Raw genomic sequence first — 17,422 nt, 5'->3', positions numbered from 1 at the left:
TTTGTGTGGGAGGGGGCGCACTGCATATCAGTGCTTGAGGCGTCACTACAGACACCCTAGTTCGATTCCAGGCTGTATCACAACCGGCCGTGATTGGGAGTCCCATAGGCGCCCTATGGGACTCACAATTGGCCCAGCGTCGTCCAGGTTTGGCAGGTGTAGGCCATCATTATAAATCATATATTTTTCTTATTAACTGACTTGCCTAGTTAAATAAAAAAATGAATTAAGGATATGAGGGCCCACGCCGAATATTTTCAATCTCCTGAGGGGGAAGAGGCGTTGTCATTATTAGGAGCAATACAAAAGAGCTCTCTAGCTAGCTAACAGCTGCTAGCGTCAGTTAGCTGGCTAAACTGTGAGGTCTACTTGACCAACGCAACGTCGTTAATGTTTTCTTACTGTTTCCACTATGATTCAGCAAGACACGACATCGTGGACTTCAGGAAACAAAAGGCCGAGCACGCCCCAACCACATCGACGTGGTTGTGGAGCGGATCGAGAGCTTCAAGTTCCTCTGGTCCACATCACTAATGAACTAYCATGGTCCACTCACATCAACACAGACGTGAATAAGGCATCTTCATTCATGTGTTGGTGTGTGTGAGAAGGCATCTTCACGATTAGCTCCTTGCTGACTATTGCAAATATTTGTTTTTCATTCTCATTAATGTTATCGAACAGTTTGTATCTAGGTCTAGTAAAGGTGCCCATGTTTCTCATACCATGGAACATGCAGTAAATATATTACACTACCAACAAAATTGAACCAGTTAAATAATGTAAAACAATTTACATCAGCTCACACACTTTCACCAATTGAATGGGAGTAGCGGAGCCATTGAGGGAGTTCTATTGACCTGAGCCGGGGTGTACCGGTCTATGGCCCGTGACGTAAACGGGCAAAATTCGAACAGCAATGTGCGTCGCTCGGTCATGTTGTCAACAAGGCGGCATGGTGCATCGTCCAGAAACATACATCTCTTTTCCATAAAATATATGTCGGAATTTTTAAACTAGTTCATCATTGGGAAAGCAGTTTTTATCAGAAGCAATCACTTTTTCATGTGAAAACAAGGAATCCTACTCATTACTCCACGTGCTTAATCTAACCTAGGCTATGTCACTTTTGTTTTGAGCCGATTTCACCGTGGGCTTTGAACGGGGCACACCTGGCTCACCGCTCACGCCCGGGAGTTACCCCGGCCCCAACACGAATACAATTACGTTCATCCAAAGCAAACACCTCCAAACTGGGTAATCCGGGACAGATAATCGAATCCCCCCCATTGAAGGGAACCTACATTACGTAGCTAACTGCATCCACATCACAACAATCAGAAAATCCAGAGAAAAACAAGGAAGTGAACGGTCACGTAACTCTGAACTGTTATCGCCGTTTTTAGTATTAAAACGGTCCTGATAGAAAAATACATACAACTTCAGAATCATCGTCTTCGACTCAGAAAACCACACACCAATTCAGGACAATGAACAACAAAGGTAATTTAGCTAACGTCCAAAATCATTGTTGTATAAGCTAGCTAACAGCGGCTAACGTTAGTTAGCTAAACGCTAGACTGCGCGGTCTACTTGGCCGACGTCGTTACTGTTTTCATTATGAATTAGATAAATAGTTAGTTGTTTAAATTGTAAGAGTCGACCGGTAAGTAGCCAGCTAGCTTATATACATGTTGCCAAATACGTAACGTTAGCTAGCTAGCGTTAGTTACAGGCTAATTAGCGCTTAGCCGCGTACACTGACCTCAACCATGAATACAACACTATTCAGCTAACGTGTTAGCGAGTTAACAGTAGGACCTGTCATAGTCACTTATGTAAATTGACTAACTGTATTGTTCTGACTAGCCAACTGTAATCATCATATTGATTAAGTATTTTTCTGTTCTGTTAGCCAGTCATAGGTACATTTCTTTTGTTAGAACGGTCTGTAGTATATTAACCTAATGTAGCAGGCGTAAAAAGACGCCTGAGCGGAGTTCCCACATCCGTTTCAGTGGGAACGGAAGTTTGATTGAAAATACTGTATTGTTCCCATTAGACAACACAGCCACAAAGTCAAAATTGTCCATCTTACAATTTCATAGAATTTTTTTATTTAAGGTTAGGTGTATGGGTTAGGTTTTAAATCTGATTTTAAAGAAGATAAATTGTAGAAATAATCGGTGTTTATGACTGTGGCTGTGTTAACTAGTGACGCCCATATTGTATCCCTGAACTGGAAAAATCAGCTTTATTCCGACCCCACGAAGAGTGGTCATTGATTAACAATCTAGCATTCAATATTGTTTTGCAATTGTGTGACGTTTGAGTAAAACAAAGTGTTGGTAGTGATAATAGCATAATATTATTTTGTGTATCACAGGTTCCTATCCCCAGCAAGCTGTGTACCCACAGCAGAGCAGTGCACCCATCTACCCCCCTGCAATGCAAGTGTCTCCTCAGGCACCCCCTTACACAGATGCACCACCTGCATACTCTGAGGTAACCATTTGTACTTGGAATAAATGTGTTATCTACTTTTGTGACGTATTCACAATCATATCAATACAAACACACTGACAGACTGTCTCTAACACTCCCCCTTTCATCCTCTTTCCATTACTCCAAAGATTTATCAGCCCAGGTATGTGCACCCATCTCAGGCTGGCCAGCTACAGCAAATGGCCCAGTACCCTGGCACTCAGATGTACATGCAACTGCCCCAGTCCATGGCTGTTGGACCAATGGGCCACAACGTCCCCATGGCATACTACCCCATGGGAGCCATGTATCCCCCTGGCTCCGCTGTGCTAGTGGAGGGAGGATATGATGCTGGTGCTCGATTTGGTCAAAGCAACAGTGCTTCCATCCCTGTGAGTATCTGCAAAACACCTAGGCTATATCAGGGGTGTCAAGCTCAATTCCTGGTGGGTGGTGTGTTTGCTGGTTTTTGTTGTTTCCTTTCAATTTGTGTCTACTTAAGACTTAGACAACCACGTGAGGGAAAGTCATCGATTACCATAAGTACAAGGGAGGAGCCAAGTATATTGCCTGTGTTGTTGAGAAACAGATATTGGTAAAGTTACTCATGCATATGACTTTCTTTCTCCCTCACCTAAACACATCACAGCCCCCACCTCCTGGCCACATGCCTAATGCAGCTCAGCTGGCCGCCATGCAGGGTGCCAACGTCATGATGACACAGCGCAAGAACAACTTCTTCATGGGTGGTTCCAATGGTGGGTACACCATCTGGTAACAGCCAGCATTTGCCACAACTTCTCCCCATACTCCTCTCCCTCATTCAAAATGATGATTCCCTTTCCTGTCCCATCCGCCAACCCCTTTCGGGCTGCTTGGCCATGCCACAATACTGATATCACTTAACGGAATGTAATACTTTAGAGCCCTGATAAAAGGTACAGTACTCCACTTTCGATCCAGAGTCAAGTCTTAATTACTTATTCATAATTTCGGCTTCTGAACCGGTTCCCTGACCTTACAAGGATAGTGCTGCTGTCTTCAGTCAAAACACATTTCATATGTTACTGGCTATATTTTCTTTTTGAGTGAATGACATTGCTCTAAACTCTTAACTGTCACCATTTTTGTACTTTATTATTTCAGTTTTTCATGTTTATTTGGACTCGGCCTCATGTCTTCCTCACAAAGAGTGCTAATGATCCAAGCAGTGCATCACATATACTTCTTTTTTTTTTTTTGCTGTTGCATGGCATGTTGAATATGCCCAGTAGGCCTATCTAAAAATCAGTTTCTCCGGCCACCGGATTGTAGTATAATAGTATACTGGTATGTTAAACAAGAACCAAAACAAACAAGAATGGATTACAAAATTCTAACCAGACTATTACATGCCATGGTGGTTTACTGTACCTTCTTGGGCAACTGTAGATGAACATAATCGGGTGCCAAACAGCACCGTGACTTAAATAAAAGCGAGTTAACTTAAAATACTTAAGAATGAAATTCAGTGTGATTTTCCAAATTGAGATTTGGATCATCRAAAGGGTTGGTTGGCTTTACATTTTTGCTGTTATTTTTTTCCCCTAAGTCGGATACCCAGAGTTGAACATCATCCCAGTGTTTCGTTAAGTAAAATAATGGCACCCACGACCTGTTCTTAAAACACAAAAAAGTACTGTCAAGTAAGGTAGAATAACCTACTAAGATCAGTAGGTTATAAGGGCTGCAGTGTTATGAAGCCTTTGCGGGTTCAATTAAAATATAACCAGTTTGTTTATTTTCTGTCTCATCTTCAAGTGATTTGTTTGAATCAATTACTAGTTACTTACTTTGTAAGTATAACCACGGAGATGGTTGTACCAAAGATATGGTCTAGATTGCACTACAAAATCTTTGGTTGTGACTTAATTATAATAATTCAAATATGGCACATTTTAAAAGGAAACATATCAAACAGTGATGATGGGTTTGAAGGTACTTAAGACCTTAGATCTGGCATTTGTTGCTGTATTTTGTAATGGGGTGATTAAATGTTGTTTAATGTAATTGCGACTAGGTGGTTCTGCATGCCTTTTTGCACTTTTGCTCTGTACAACTTTGAATTTTGTGAAGATGTATCATTGCTAATTTTTATAGAAATGCCACAATTTAATTTATGTACACTTTTGGAAATGATAGATTTTGCTACTTGTTTTTAGTACAAATGCTAATAACCTGCAAATACAGCTCTAGGCAAAGGCTGCTCTTTCCTGTACAACTTATTGAAGGAATTTCATTGAACTGTCTTCACTCCAAAAGGGTGAGGTTCCTAAATGTTTTAGGACTGCAGCAAATCACTTGCATATGGTTCCCCTTGCCCGACTTGTTAATTGTAGTGTTAAGCCACACCATTATTTATGAATACATTTTCTTATTAATAAATATGCATTGTATCAGTCGAGCTTACACAACTGTTTCTTTTCCAATACACTTACGTGCGCTGCTAATTGAACTACCGTAGAACCTTTTTAAGTCATATCTAACACTAGGTTTGATCCAGTTTGTGAAAACGCCTAGATTCAAGAATTTGATATTTTGGTTTAAACATTAACATTCAGTGCAATTTCTTTATTTTTCCTTATGTAATGCAACTCATGTCTTGTATGTTATGATCAAAATTCATGTGTCACTGGGTATCCGACTTAATAGCCTAGATTTGATAGTTGTGGCCCTCATTATAACAAGTAGTCCTCACTGAAATGTGAATTCCAGGTTACTTTGGTCAGTTGATCAGCTGTCTGGAAACCTGCTAGCCTAGCATGCAACCTGTTTGCACATTATGTATCAGACTGCATCTGCTCTTGGTTACACTGATCACATGACTAGCTACCATTCCAAACATGGTTGTCATGTCACTCATTTTGCACAGCTGTAAATGTGTATCCCATTCCCAAACACACACTGATGCATCATACGGTTTATAAAGGGGTCACAGCTTTCAAAATGTAAGCAAAAGGCTCATACAATTTTGTTTAGTTTCTTTCTGTCCCAGACCTGACTCATGTTTGTAACGCAGCTTAGACCTAGCAATATGATGTACCGTAATGCTTACCAGTAGATGCCATGCCAACCACAGCCAGTGTGGAATAAAAGTTTCTGTTGAAGGATTTATGGACATTTATAGTTCAGGGATTCTCTAACATTTTTATAATATGGATATGTATTAAAAGTGATTTGATGGACTACAGTACTTTCTTTTAAGATTACTAAGTGTCACTTTGGTTTATTGAGACATGCGTCTGGAGGAAAACTCTGGTGCAGTTAACTTTTTATACTAAACATAACATTTAAGGTGAAAAATTTAGAATAAAGGATATTTTGGAAATTTGAAATGCTACCTGTTCCGAGTGCTTTTCCATCATTTATAAAATCAGATGTGTCATGCATTAGGACTCAAGCAGCCCTGTATGAATTGTAAGAGGAAGAAATGTTTAGTGCATAAACACCTCCTATGGCTTATAGCTAGCTGGATTAAGGACATTGAACACTGAGTGATTTAAAAACGAACAAGCTTTATTGCCATGTCAGACCTGCAGTCTCAAATTGAGGTCTGTCATGCCACTTACTGCCTTTGGCAGATACTTCAGTAAGATCATACAAACACAAGATGGCGTATTTGGTAATAGTAACAGATACAAAACAACATTTCCCATTTAGCTGCCCAGTTTTGAACTGGTAAATTATGTATAATGGCATAAGAGAAGAAAAAAAAATCAGTGCCTTCTACTGATCCAACAAATACAATTTCCCATTTAGCCCCCAGGACAATATTTTTTTTTACCAATACAACCAGAAAATGAAAACCCTTCAGAGTTGACACATGGGGAGCAGATTGATAACAATTATATGACAAAGAAGAAAGCATATTTATGATGCCATCTTAGACATTCCCCCACAAGAATCTCATGAAGTCCTCCATCCACCAGTGTTAAACAGTTCTCTTACCTTGCACACAACTGTTAAATTGTGAAACCATCCGTGTGCACACTTTTACTAATTAATCTCATCGCTTGCCCAGTTTGTGCTTATACGTGATAGCGTGTTCTCTTGGGTAAAATCTATGTAGGTCTTCAATTCCGCAGACATATGGTAAATTTGGTAGATCATTTTCCTATTTCCTGTCAGTTTGGCAGAGAACATTTTGTTAAACACCCACCCACAGTTCATCACATTCCTCCTTGTCATCAAGTTCAAATGAAGTATTCCTTCTTTTCATCAGTTACAATGTCACTGTGGGCCAGATCACAGTCCTCCCCCGGGGCGGGTTCTCCTGTGGTTCTGTAGGCACCCTTGTTATGGCACAAGTACCGGTACAGAAGGAAACCCAGGCCAGCTAGCGTCAGTAGAACAAGTACGATGACAACTGGAGAGAGAGTCAAATGCTTTTAGAATAGGGACAGAAGTTCAGCTAAGGATAGATGCATACGCTTTAAAGGTAGACTCAGTGATATGACGTAGATGCAGAATGTAAACCGCACATGCGCATATACTCTGTGAGAGTGAAGTCCTGCATCTCTATTATCTCAATATCTGCGGTGCTACTCGTGGCAACATCATTTTGTGGAGTCTACTTTTAAAACATAGGGTTTTGCACATTTTTGTTTTTATCATACTGAAGTGAAAAGAAAAGTTAAAATAAAATCAGGCCTACTTCCAATGACAGAGGAGTCCGTATGACTGGGAAGCGATGTAGGTCTCATCTCTGTTGCTGAAGACATAAAACATGACAAACAATCCGTTTCATACTGTAGGCTGTGCTAGTATAAACATGAGAAACTGCATCATTTTCTCAATACAGGGAAATCTGAACTGTATTTTATTACACAGTAATCTGCTTACAAAACGGCTAAACTCAGGTCCAGCCAATGTTTAATTTTTGAAATCTATTTGACATAACGCAGTGCCTTAATCAGAAGACAGAGCCGTCATGAAAAAGGGTTGGGTGTCATCAACTCTATAGAGGAAAATATGGTTACAGTTTTTCATTGACACACGGACTTCAAAATTCAAATAAATGTATTTTGTCTTCTTTGTGAAATAAGTGCCATATAAAATGGCATTTCTCTAACACAAAAAAAAAAAAGGACGTCCCACTTACCCGTCATGGGAATAGAAGTCATGGTGATTGATGTCAGATTCACAAGCTATGGAACAAATGAAAAGTACAGTACTTAGTACAGTCATTGTTTACACAACACACAAACTCAAGACATAAAAGGCACTGTATTCCTAACCAACACAGTACTAAATTCTGTAGATACATATATCACATTATCTGGCGTACAGCCAAATATTTTTCGTGTGCATTACTGGGCTTTGCAGGAAAGCCCTATACAAACCCTCACAGATTTTTCAACTAATCTTCAAACTCGAGTCGGTGAAAAAAGTATCTTAGAAATGTCAGTTTCCAGTTGCAGGTGGTTCTACAAAAACCATAGAAAATTCAGAAAGCTATTAAATCCATGTTTTGTATCGAGTGAGATATGCCTCTTGCATGTGTGTAGATCTTTGTTTTGGTTGCACTGTGTGACGAACTGTCATCTAATGCTACACCTGGCCGTGCCGCATAAAAACTAGTAATTCCTGCAAAGCTGCTGGGAAATGCTAGATGTGCGGCAGCTAAGATGGCAGGGTACAAAACATGGATTTAATATACTTTTTTTTGTTGACATTTCTAATATTTTTTTTTTTCACTGAATCGAGAACTATGAAAGTACCGCCAAGAACAGGTTCGTTGAAAAATCTATGGTGGCAGTTAGTGTGTATGGAAGTTTATTAGTGGCTTTATTCAATATAAAAAAATATAAATGGGCAAATTATAAATCTGTGTTTCTAATTCCTTTTCCTAAATGGGTATGCATTTATGACAAAATTCTAAGCGTTATCGTTTTCATGATTGAGTATGCATAATGCCTGCTCATTTGAAAAATAAATAGCAAAGTGTTTCATATTTAATTTCCACAGTACTATCCAGTAMAACACTGACACGTTTAAAAATTAAATGTAAAAGCTTAAATTACCAATCATTTCTCATGTAATTTCCTTGTGACTGCATGAATTGTGACAAAATTCAAATGATCAATAAAATTCTATAAATCAATCAATGCTTAATTTTGCTATTTAGTTTCCTCATTGCTCCTTTGCGTTTTCGATGTGTGTTAGACCTGTCAAACACGGTGGGCGGTGCTTTGGTAATGTGAGGTGGAAGTGGTTGCCTGGGCTTGCTAGCTATGCTCAGACAGAAATACTCTTAATTTCTTAAAGTATTTCTAGATCAGAGAGGAAGAGGCGAAGCTGTACTATATACTGAATAACTCCGTATATATACACACACACACACACACACACACACACACGCACTGAGTGTACAAAACATTAGGAACACCTCTTTCCATGGCATACAGACCAGGTGAATCCAGGTGAAAGCTATCATCCCTTATTGATGTCACCTGTTTAAATCCACTTCAATCAGTGTAGATGAAGGGGAGGAGACAGGTTAAAGAAGGATTTTTAAGACTTGAGACATAGATTGTGTATGTGTGCCATTCAGAGGGTGAATGGGCAAGACAAAATATTTAAGTGCCTTTGAACGGGGTATGGTAGTAGGTGCCAGGCCCACCGGTTTGAGCGTGTCAAGAACTGCAAAGCTGCCAGGGTTTTTCACACTCAACAGTTTCCCTTGTGTATCAAGAATGGTCCACCACCCAAAAGATATCCAGCCAACTTGACAACTGTTGGAAGCATTGGAGTCAACATGGGCCAGCATCCCTGTAGTACACTTTCGACACCTTGTCATCCATGCCCTGATGATTTGAGGCTGTTCTGAAAGCAAACGGGGGTGCAACTCAATATTAGTAAGGTGTTCCAAATAGTTTGTACACTCAGTGTAGATAATCTTTGCTATGCTGGCTAGGACAGCCAGTGAGCAAGAAATTCATGAGGAGAACGCTCAGGCATGGTGCTTGCTGCAAGCAATATGATGGCTAGTATATGTAGTTACCACAGGTGGCACCTTAATTGGGGAGGACAGGCTTGTGGTAATGGCTGGACCAGCAAAAGTGAAATGGTATCAAATAAATAAAACACACTGTTTGATGCCATTCCATTCGCTCCGTTCCAGACATTATGAGCCGTCCTCCCCTCAGGAGCGTCCACTGTTAGCTACTAGCTAGGTTAGATACGCTAGCTAGCCATGGTGAGGCAAGTCAACACATTTAAGAGATGAACAGAGACATAACCTACTAAAAATTATTCTGGTCTAAACAAATAAAATACATATATTTGACAGTGACAGAGAGCGAGGGAGAACGGCCCCTTTGGCCATTAACGTTAGTCCTTGGTGGGACAGTATTTACAAAAACTGCGGTTGTCATATGTCATTGCACCATCAAATCAAATTTTATTTGTCACATGCACCGAATACAACAGGTGTAGTAGACCTTACATAGAAATGCTTACTTACAAGCCCTTAAYCAACAATGCAGTTAAGAAAAATACCTACAAAAATAAKAAATAAAGTAACAAATAATTAAAGAGCAGCAGTAAAATAACAATAGCGAGGCTATATACAGGGGGTACTGGTACAGAGTCAATGAGTGGGTGCACCGGTTAGTTGAAATAAAATATACATGAGGGTAGAGTTATTAAAGTAACTTATGCATCGATAATAACAGAGTAACAGCAGCGTAAAATAGGAGGGAGGGGGGGCAATGCAAGTAGTCTGGGTAGCCATTTGATTAGATGTTCAGTAGTCTTATGGCTTGGGGGTAGAAGCTGTTTAGAAGCCTCTTGGACCTAGACTTGGCACTCCGGTACCGCTTGCCTTGCGGTAGCATAGAGAACAGTCTACGACTAGGGGTACATCCCCTGGACAAGATGCTAGTCTTTCGCATGGCCTTATCCCCAATCTATTTATCTATCTATCTATCTATCTATCTATCTATCTATCTATCTATAGTGCCAAGCAGAGATGCATCAGGTCTCATTTTTACAGTCTTTAGTATGACTAGGCCAGGGATAGAGCTGTCCAACCTTTAAATCTCAGCGAGGACACTAACCACAGGGGCACTGAGTTGGTTATGCGAGACATACTGTAGGTAAAACTATATTGCATATTGATTTGTTCCATGTCGACTGGAAAATGAGGCATGCAAAATTAACCATCACAAATTGTTTTATGAAGGATATACACCGTACTGTACCCTTGATGACCTGTGATGGAGACATTGTCTTACAAGTAACAGTTATTCTTAGAATCACTGGTGTTCAACAAAAAAGTTAATACTGTAGGTTTCCAACATATGATTGGCAGAACCTCATTGAAGAGCAAGAACATTTCTGTATTGTTTTTTTTTTTAAACATCTTACTGAACATGTCACTAGTGGTAACAAAGTGGCACTGTAATTTTAACTGAACACTTCAAGCAGTTCAGCGACAACATAAGTCTGCCCTCTTCCTCATCAGTAAAGTTAGAAATATTGGTATTCCTTCTTAGTTTCTATCAGCTATGGAGATAGGTCCTCAGCCAGAACTGCCTGTGAAAAAAGGAGCGCAAATTATGCTAAAAGATTAGAATGGATGGAAATCTAAAACACAGATGATCAATGTACAACTCATGATAAGTGCACTAGTCACAATTAAATTCACATATCCTACTGTTTTTTTTATAGTACAACAACTGTATTCTCTGGTTTAGTGCATGTCATAACCAATCATTCACTCAATTTACAGTTCAATGAGGTATAATAGCACGGGTGGTGTGGGGCATCTTTCAGCCATTTTGGTGCCCCTGCAGCCCTTGCTTTCTAACCTGTCTGATGGTGGGCAGCAGCATCTGGAAGACAGGAGGGGCAGCGTCTGCTGGAGAACCTGCTGGGGTGTCCCGTACACAGCAATGACATCAGTTTCCTTAGGGTTGGAACACAAAATATATTAGTTGAAAGGCACACTGTCATGTCTGGGGCAAATGAGCTAATATAGAAAAGGCTTTATTTTAAAATCAGACAACAGGAACTCTTAAGAATCACTGATTCCAGTCCATATCAGATCATCTGCCCACTTAGAATCTCTGGTACTGTCCCATGTGGGCTATAATAATGAAATACTGCAACGTTGACATTATTTACTGGCATTCAAACAAAAGCTTTACTTGCGATAAACAAAATGACAAACTCAGTGGGGGAGGATCATAGGACTACAATATTAATAGAATCTGTATTGCTCTTAAATTGAGGGAGTTTAATTAAGCTGGACCGGGGTGCGCCGGGCTATGGCCCGTGACGTGAATGGGCAAAAGTGGTGAGGGAGGAGCGCCGTGCTGAAATTGAAAAGTAATCTGCACCACCAGGTCATATTGTCAACAAGACAGCATGGTTCATCGTTCAGACACATACATTTTCCATCAAAGTACATGTTAACATTTTCAAACTAAGTTTACTTGTGAAGGCAGATAAATAACATATTAGTTTTAACCAAGATAAAACACTTTGCATGTGAACAGGGCTTGTAAGTAAGCATTTCACAGTAAGGTCTACACTTGTATTTGACGCATGTGACAAAAAAACATTTGATTTTCAACGTTCTTGACATACTACACTTTTGTTTGAGCAGACTTCGCAGTGAGCTTTGAACGGCGATCCCGGCTCACACCCGAGAGGCAGCCGGTTTTCAAAACAATGACTATTCATCCTGTGCAATTTCCACCAACCCGGCCAGCTTAATCAAATCCCCTCATTGTAATATCGCTGTAGCCCTCAATGCACCTTCCTCTGAAATGACAATACAAAAAAAGCCACTTACCTAAAAGTGTTCCACGATGTCTTGTTGTGAAGGTAGTAGCTAGCTCGCTAGCTAGCTAACACAAGCCAGTAACGTTAGCCAGTAGTGCATCATAGCCAGCTAGCTACACTACAGGAACAAAAGTCAAACATCTTATTCCAAAATGATGAGCATTAGAGGTCGACCGATTATGATTTTTCAACGCCGATACCGATTATTGGAGGACCAAAAAAGCCGATACCGAATAAATTGTCCAATTTCTATATATACACACATACATACACATATTTGTAAAATGACCATTACAACAATACTGAATGAACACTTATTTTAACTTAATATAATACATAAATAATATATTTAGTCTCAAATAAATAATGAAACATGTTCAATTTGGTTTAAATAATGCAAAAGCAGTGTTGGAGAAAGAAAGTGCAATATGTGCCATGTAAAAAAGCTAACGATTAAGTTCCTTTCTCAGAACATATGAAAGCTGGTGGTTCCTTTTAACATGAGTCTTCAATATTCCCAGGTAAGAAGTTTTAGGTTGTAGTTATTATAGGAATTATAGGACTATTTCTCTCTATACCATTTGTATTTCATTAACCTTTGACTATTGGATGCTCTTATAGGCACTATAGTATTGCCAGCCTAATCTCGGGAGTTGATAGCTTGAAGTCATAAACAGCGCTGTGCTTCAAGCATTGCGAAGAGCTGCTGGCAAATGCAGGAAAGTGCTGTTTGAATGAATGCTTATGAGCCTGCTGATGCCTACCACCGCTCAGTCAAACTGCTCTATCAAATCATAGACTTAATTATAATATAATAAACACACAGAAATACAAGCCTTAGGTCATCAATATGGTCAAATCTGGAAACTATCATTTCAAAAACAAAACGTTTACTCTCAGTGAAAGAGGAACGGTTCCGTATTTTATCAAACGGGTGGCAACCCCAAGTCTAAATATTGCTGTTACATTGCACAACCTTGAATGTCATAATTATGTATAATTCTGGCAAAATAATTACGGTCTTTGTTAGGAAGAAATGGTCTTCACACAGTTCGCAACGAGCCAGGCGGCCCAAACTGCTGCATATACCCTGACTCTGCTTGCACAGAACGCAAGAGAAGTGACACAATTTCCCTAGTTAATATTGCCTACTAACATGCATTTCTTTTAACTAAATACGCAGGTTAAAAAATATATACTTGTGTATTGATTTTAAGAAAGGCATTGATGTTTATGGTTAGGTACATTGGTGCAACGACAGTGCTTTTTTCACGAATGCGCTTGTCAAATCATCACCCGTTGGGCAAAGTAGGCTGTGATTCGATGATAAATTAACAGGCATTGATTATATGCAACGCAGGACAAGATAGTTAAACTAGTAATATCAACCATGTGTAGTTAACTAGTGATTATGTTAAGATTCATTGTTTTTTATAAAAGATAAGTTTATTGCTAGCTAGCAACTTACCTTGGCTCCTTGCTGCAGTCGCATAACAGKTGGTCAGCCTGCCATGCAGTCTCCTCGTGGATTGCAATGTAATCGGCCATAATGGGCGTCCAAAAATGCAGATTACCGATTGTTATGAAAACTTGAAATTGGCCCTAATTAAAATCGGCCATGCCGATTAATCGGCCGACCTCTAATGAGCATCAATATAGAGTTGGTCCCCTTTGCTGCTATAACAGTCTCCACTCTTCTGGAAAGGCTTTGCACTAGATGTTGGAACATTGCTGTGGGGACTTGCTTCCATTCAGCCACAAGAGCATTAGCGAGGTCGGGCACTGATGTTGGGCGATTAGGCCTGGCTCAGAGTTGGAGTTCTAATTCATCCCAAAGGTGTTTGATGGGGTTGAGGTCAGGGCTCTGTGCAGACCAGTCAAGTTCTTCCACAACGATCTCGACAAACCATTTCTGTATGGACCTCACTTTGTGCACGGGGGCATTGTCATGCTGAAACAGGAAAGGGTCGTCCCTAAACTGTTGCCACAAAGATGGAACCACAGAATTGTCTAGAATGTCATTGTATTCTGTAGCATTAAGATTCCCCTTCACTGGAACTGATGGGCCTAGCCTGAACCATGAAAAACAGTCCCAGACCATTATTCCTCCTCCACCAAACTTTACAGTTGGCACTCTGCAGTCGGGCAGGTAGCRTTCTCCTGTCATACGCCAAACCCAGATTCGTCTGTCGGACTGCGAGATGAAGCGTGATTCATCACTCCAGGGAACACGTTTACACTGCTCCAGAGTCCAATGGCGGCGAGCTTTACACCACTCCAGCTTGGCATTGCGCATTGTGATCTTAGGCTTGTGTGCGGCTGCTTGGCCATGGAAACTCATTTAAGGATGCTCCCAATGAACAGGTATTGTGCTGACGTTACTTCCATAGGCAGTTTCAAACTCAGTAGTAAGTGTTGCAACTGAGGACAGATGATTTTTACGCGGTATGCGCTTCAGCGGTACCGTTCTGTGAGCTTGTGTGGCCTATCACTTCATGGCTGAGCCGTTGTTGCTCCTAGACGTTTCCACTTCACAATAACAGCACTTACAGTTGACCGGGGCAGCTCTGGCAGGGCAGAAATTTGACTAACTGACTTGTTGGAAAGGTGGCATCCTATAACGGTGCCACGTTRAAAGTCACTGAGCTATTCAGTAAGGCCACTGTACTACTTAATGTTGGTCTAAGGAGATTGCATGGCTGTGTGCACAATTTTATACACCTGTGAGCAACGGGTGTGGCTGAAATTGCAGAATCCACTAATTTGGCCATGTTCTGTTATAATCTCCACCCGGCACAGCCAGAAGAGGACTGGCCACCCCTCATAGCCTGGTTCCGCTCTAGGTTTCTTCCTAGGTTTTGGCCTTTCTAGGGAGTTTTTCCTAGCCACCGTGCTTCTACACCTGCATTGCTTGCTGTTTGGGGTTTTAGGCTGGGTTTCTGTACAGCACTTTGAGATATCAGCTGATGTAAGAAGGGCTATATAAATAAACTTGATTTGAATTTGATTTGAAGGGGTGTCCACAAGTTGCTTCACATCACTTCACATGTATCTAACCTACCGGTAGSTAGCTACATATAATAGCCAATTAGCTAGCTACTAGTAGCTCACTGTCCCCTCCTGCAAACTCCAAACACACTGTTCTTCTGTGGGGTTTCACACTGGTTGTTGTTGCCGGGATAGCCTAAAAACACACCACAATCGATACAGYTACAACCGGAAAGACCATCGCCAGCAAGCACAGGCAACCTCTTCCGCTTCACGTTAGCGAAACCACACCCAGTGTTTGACTGACAATCAACACAAGTCGATAAAACGATAATGCAAATGAGGAAACGAAATAGCAAAATTAAGCATTGCGATTGATTTATCGAATTTGATTGATCATTTGAATTATGACAGTCTTAAACCACAGAGTATGGAAAWRCATTGTCAATTGAAAAAAATACTTTGTCACAATTCATGCTATCACAACAAGAAAATGATTTATCATTTAACTTAGATTTTTGGATGTGTCAAGTGTTGTACTGGAAAGTACCATGGAAATGAATAATCAAACACACTCTATTTTTCAAATATGCAGTTATCATGAAAATTATATGCAATCTTTTTTTGCAATTCCATTTTTTTTTAAACAAATACATACCCATTTAAGGAAAAGGAATTGCAAACATTATATAACATGTATAATTACCATTTGCATTTCCAATTGAGTTTTGGTAGCTAAATRCTCCCATATGTATGGGGCTTTCCTGTAACGCCCAGTAATGGTCTAACCGGTTTCCCTTGTATCTATGCTAAATAGTCTCTAGGGTCATTTGACTTAGTTACCGCCCTATCCGGGTAATAAAAAGCAGTAAAGGCTAGAATATTCTCATCATTTCCACATATCAAGCACTGATGCATAGCCTGTTTACTGGCTACATCACACGTTTAATGCTGCCGTTGTTCATCACACAGTTGTCTACGCAAATTTTACCTGAGGAAGTAGTTTAGCTAGCTGGATCTGCTGAGAGAAATATTTGCTTGCTGGTCACCTTCAGGCACACCACTTTTGTCCTTACAAAAATAACAACAGGTACAAAAATACAGTCGATAAAGCAAACTAGCTTTAGTAAACCAACAACGAACAAAAAAAACAGACGTGTATCCTCACAGCTCACAGCTCAAACTTTCCTGTAATCCCTTGCGCGTTCGTGAGACTCATGTGTGCTCGCCCCCGTGAAATTGCAACACAAACCAGGTTCCCATCGCGATTTTTTTTCTGACGCCATACGGTATAAAAACAAATTCACGAGAGCTGTGATGGAAACAAACTGTCCAAATGTAAACTAAACAAAATACGCTAGACAAGGTGGAACCTTTTTGTGTCGTTAAAATGTAGTATGCKWAAAATGTCGGTGGAAACGCTTTAATGCACAAATATTGATATAATAACCATTTTATCGAAGTAAATTTGGAATCACGTGACATGTTTTGCAGTCCTCCCACTACGACTCGTCGGGAAAGCATGTAGTTTATTAGGCTACAAATTAAGTACATTATGATTAATTTCACAGGGTGGTGAAAGTGCAAGTTGATAATCGGTGTTTGGCTGCCGTTTGAGAAATACAAATAATCTCACTTTTTGGTCCATTATAATAGTCGCATAATGTAGGCCAGGACTCTAACCCTGTTCCCGGAGAGTTACGGCCCTCTAGGTGTTAACATAACCCTAATCTAGCACACTTTATTCTAATAATTAGCTGGTTGATAAACTGAACCAGGTTAGTTACAACTGGGGTTGGAGCGTAAACCTACAGCAGTGTAGCTCTCCAGGAACAGGTTTGAATTGGAAACCCCTGATGTAGGCTATATGTGCACTGGCGAGACCTCACGTGCCAATACCAGAGTCACTCGCTCTACAACGCAACATTTTTTGTTGTCAGAAAAGCATCAGAGTTGAAAATGCGATGGAAATTCATTTAACTTGTACTTTTTATTCGGTACTTGTAATTTTTACCGCAAAAGGTATGTTTATGTGCACTACGTCATCACGCACAGCCTTGTATCTGCAACAAATCAATTTGATAATAATCAACAGTGTAAATGAGTCAACATGTAAATG

At 40.2% G+C, this 17,422-nt stretch overlaps 2 protein-coding genes across 3 annotated transcripts; one reads left to right on the top strand and one right to left on the bottom strand.

The window, feature by feature from the left end:
• Positions 1–1,327: 1,327 nt before the first annotated feature.
• LOC111966716 (DAZ-associated protein 2) lies at positions 1,328–3,845 on the top strand. Its single transcript, XM_023991587.2, has 4 exons — positions 1,328–1,503; positions 2,387–2,505; positions 2,634–2,876; positions 3,134–3,845. The coding sequence occupies exons 1-4, from the start codon at positions 1,491–1,493 to the stop codon at positions 3,260–3,262; spliced, it is 504 nt and encodes a 167-aa protein (XP_023847355.1). The 5' UTR covers positions 1,328–1,490; the 3' UTR covers positions 3,263–3,845.
• A 2,173-nt stretch (positions 3,846–6,018) lies between these two features.
• On the bottom strand, positions 6,019–16,538 carry LOC139028047 (small cell adhesion glycoprotein-like). 2 transcript variants are annotated; one of them, XM_070444572.1, is made up of 5 exons: positions 16,295–16,385; positions 11,337–11,434; positions 7,625–7,670; positions 7,178–7,234; positions 6,019–6,889 (listed from the first exon to the last, which is right to left on the bottom strand). In XM_070444572.1, the coding sequence occupies exons 2-5, from the start codon at positions 11,358–11,360 to the stop codon at positions 6,717–6,719; spliced, it is 300 nt and encodes a 99-aa protein (XP_070300673.1). In that variant the 5' UTR covers positions 11,361–11,434; positions 16,295–16,385; the 3' UTR covers positions 6,019–6,716. The 2 variants fall into 2 exon arrangements, 1 of the variants encoding a protein (XP_070300673.1); XR_011480215.1 differs by lacking the exon at positions 11,337–11,434 and having other exon boundaries at positions 6,567–6,889; positions 16,295–16,538.
• Positions 16,539–17,422: the final 884 nt, after the last annotated feature.

This window comes from Salvelinus sp. IW2-2015, linkage group LG7 (assembly GCF_002910315.2).
Source record: "Salvelinus sp. IW2-2015 linkage group LG7, ASM291031v2, whole genome shotgun sequence".
Classification (NCBI taxonomy): domain Eukaryota; kingdom Metazoa; phylum Chordata; class Actinopteri; order Salmoniformes; family Salmonidae; genus Salvelinus; species Salvelinus sp. IW2-2015.
Note: the sequence above shows the minus strand (reverse complement) of the source record. Positions and strands in the feature narration are given on the sequence as shown.

Excerpts from the sequence above, each read along its gene's own strand:
- LOC111966716 (XM_023991587.2), top strand. Across the intron at positions 2,506-2,633 it reads CACCACCTGCATACTCTGAG|ATTTATCAGCCCAGGTATGT; the intron begins GTAACCATTTGT and ends ATTACTCCAAAG. Across the intron at positions 2,877-3,133 it reads GCAACAGTGCTTCCATCCCT|CCCCCACCTCCTGGCCACAT; the intron begins GTGAGTATCTGC and ends AACACATCACAG.
- LOC139028047 (XM_070444572.1), bottom strand. The coding sequence starts at position 11,360 with ATGCTGCTGCCCACCATCAGACAG. Across the intron at positions 7,671-11,336 it reads TGCTGCCCACCATCAGACAG|CTTGTGAATCTGACATCAAT; the intron begins GTTAGAAAGCAA and ends TTTGTTCCATAG. Across the intron at positions 6,890-7,177 it reads GGACTCCTCTGTCATTGGAA|TTGTCATCGTACTTGTTCTA; the intron begins GTAGGCCTGATT and ends CTCTCTCTCCAG.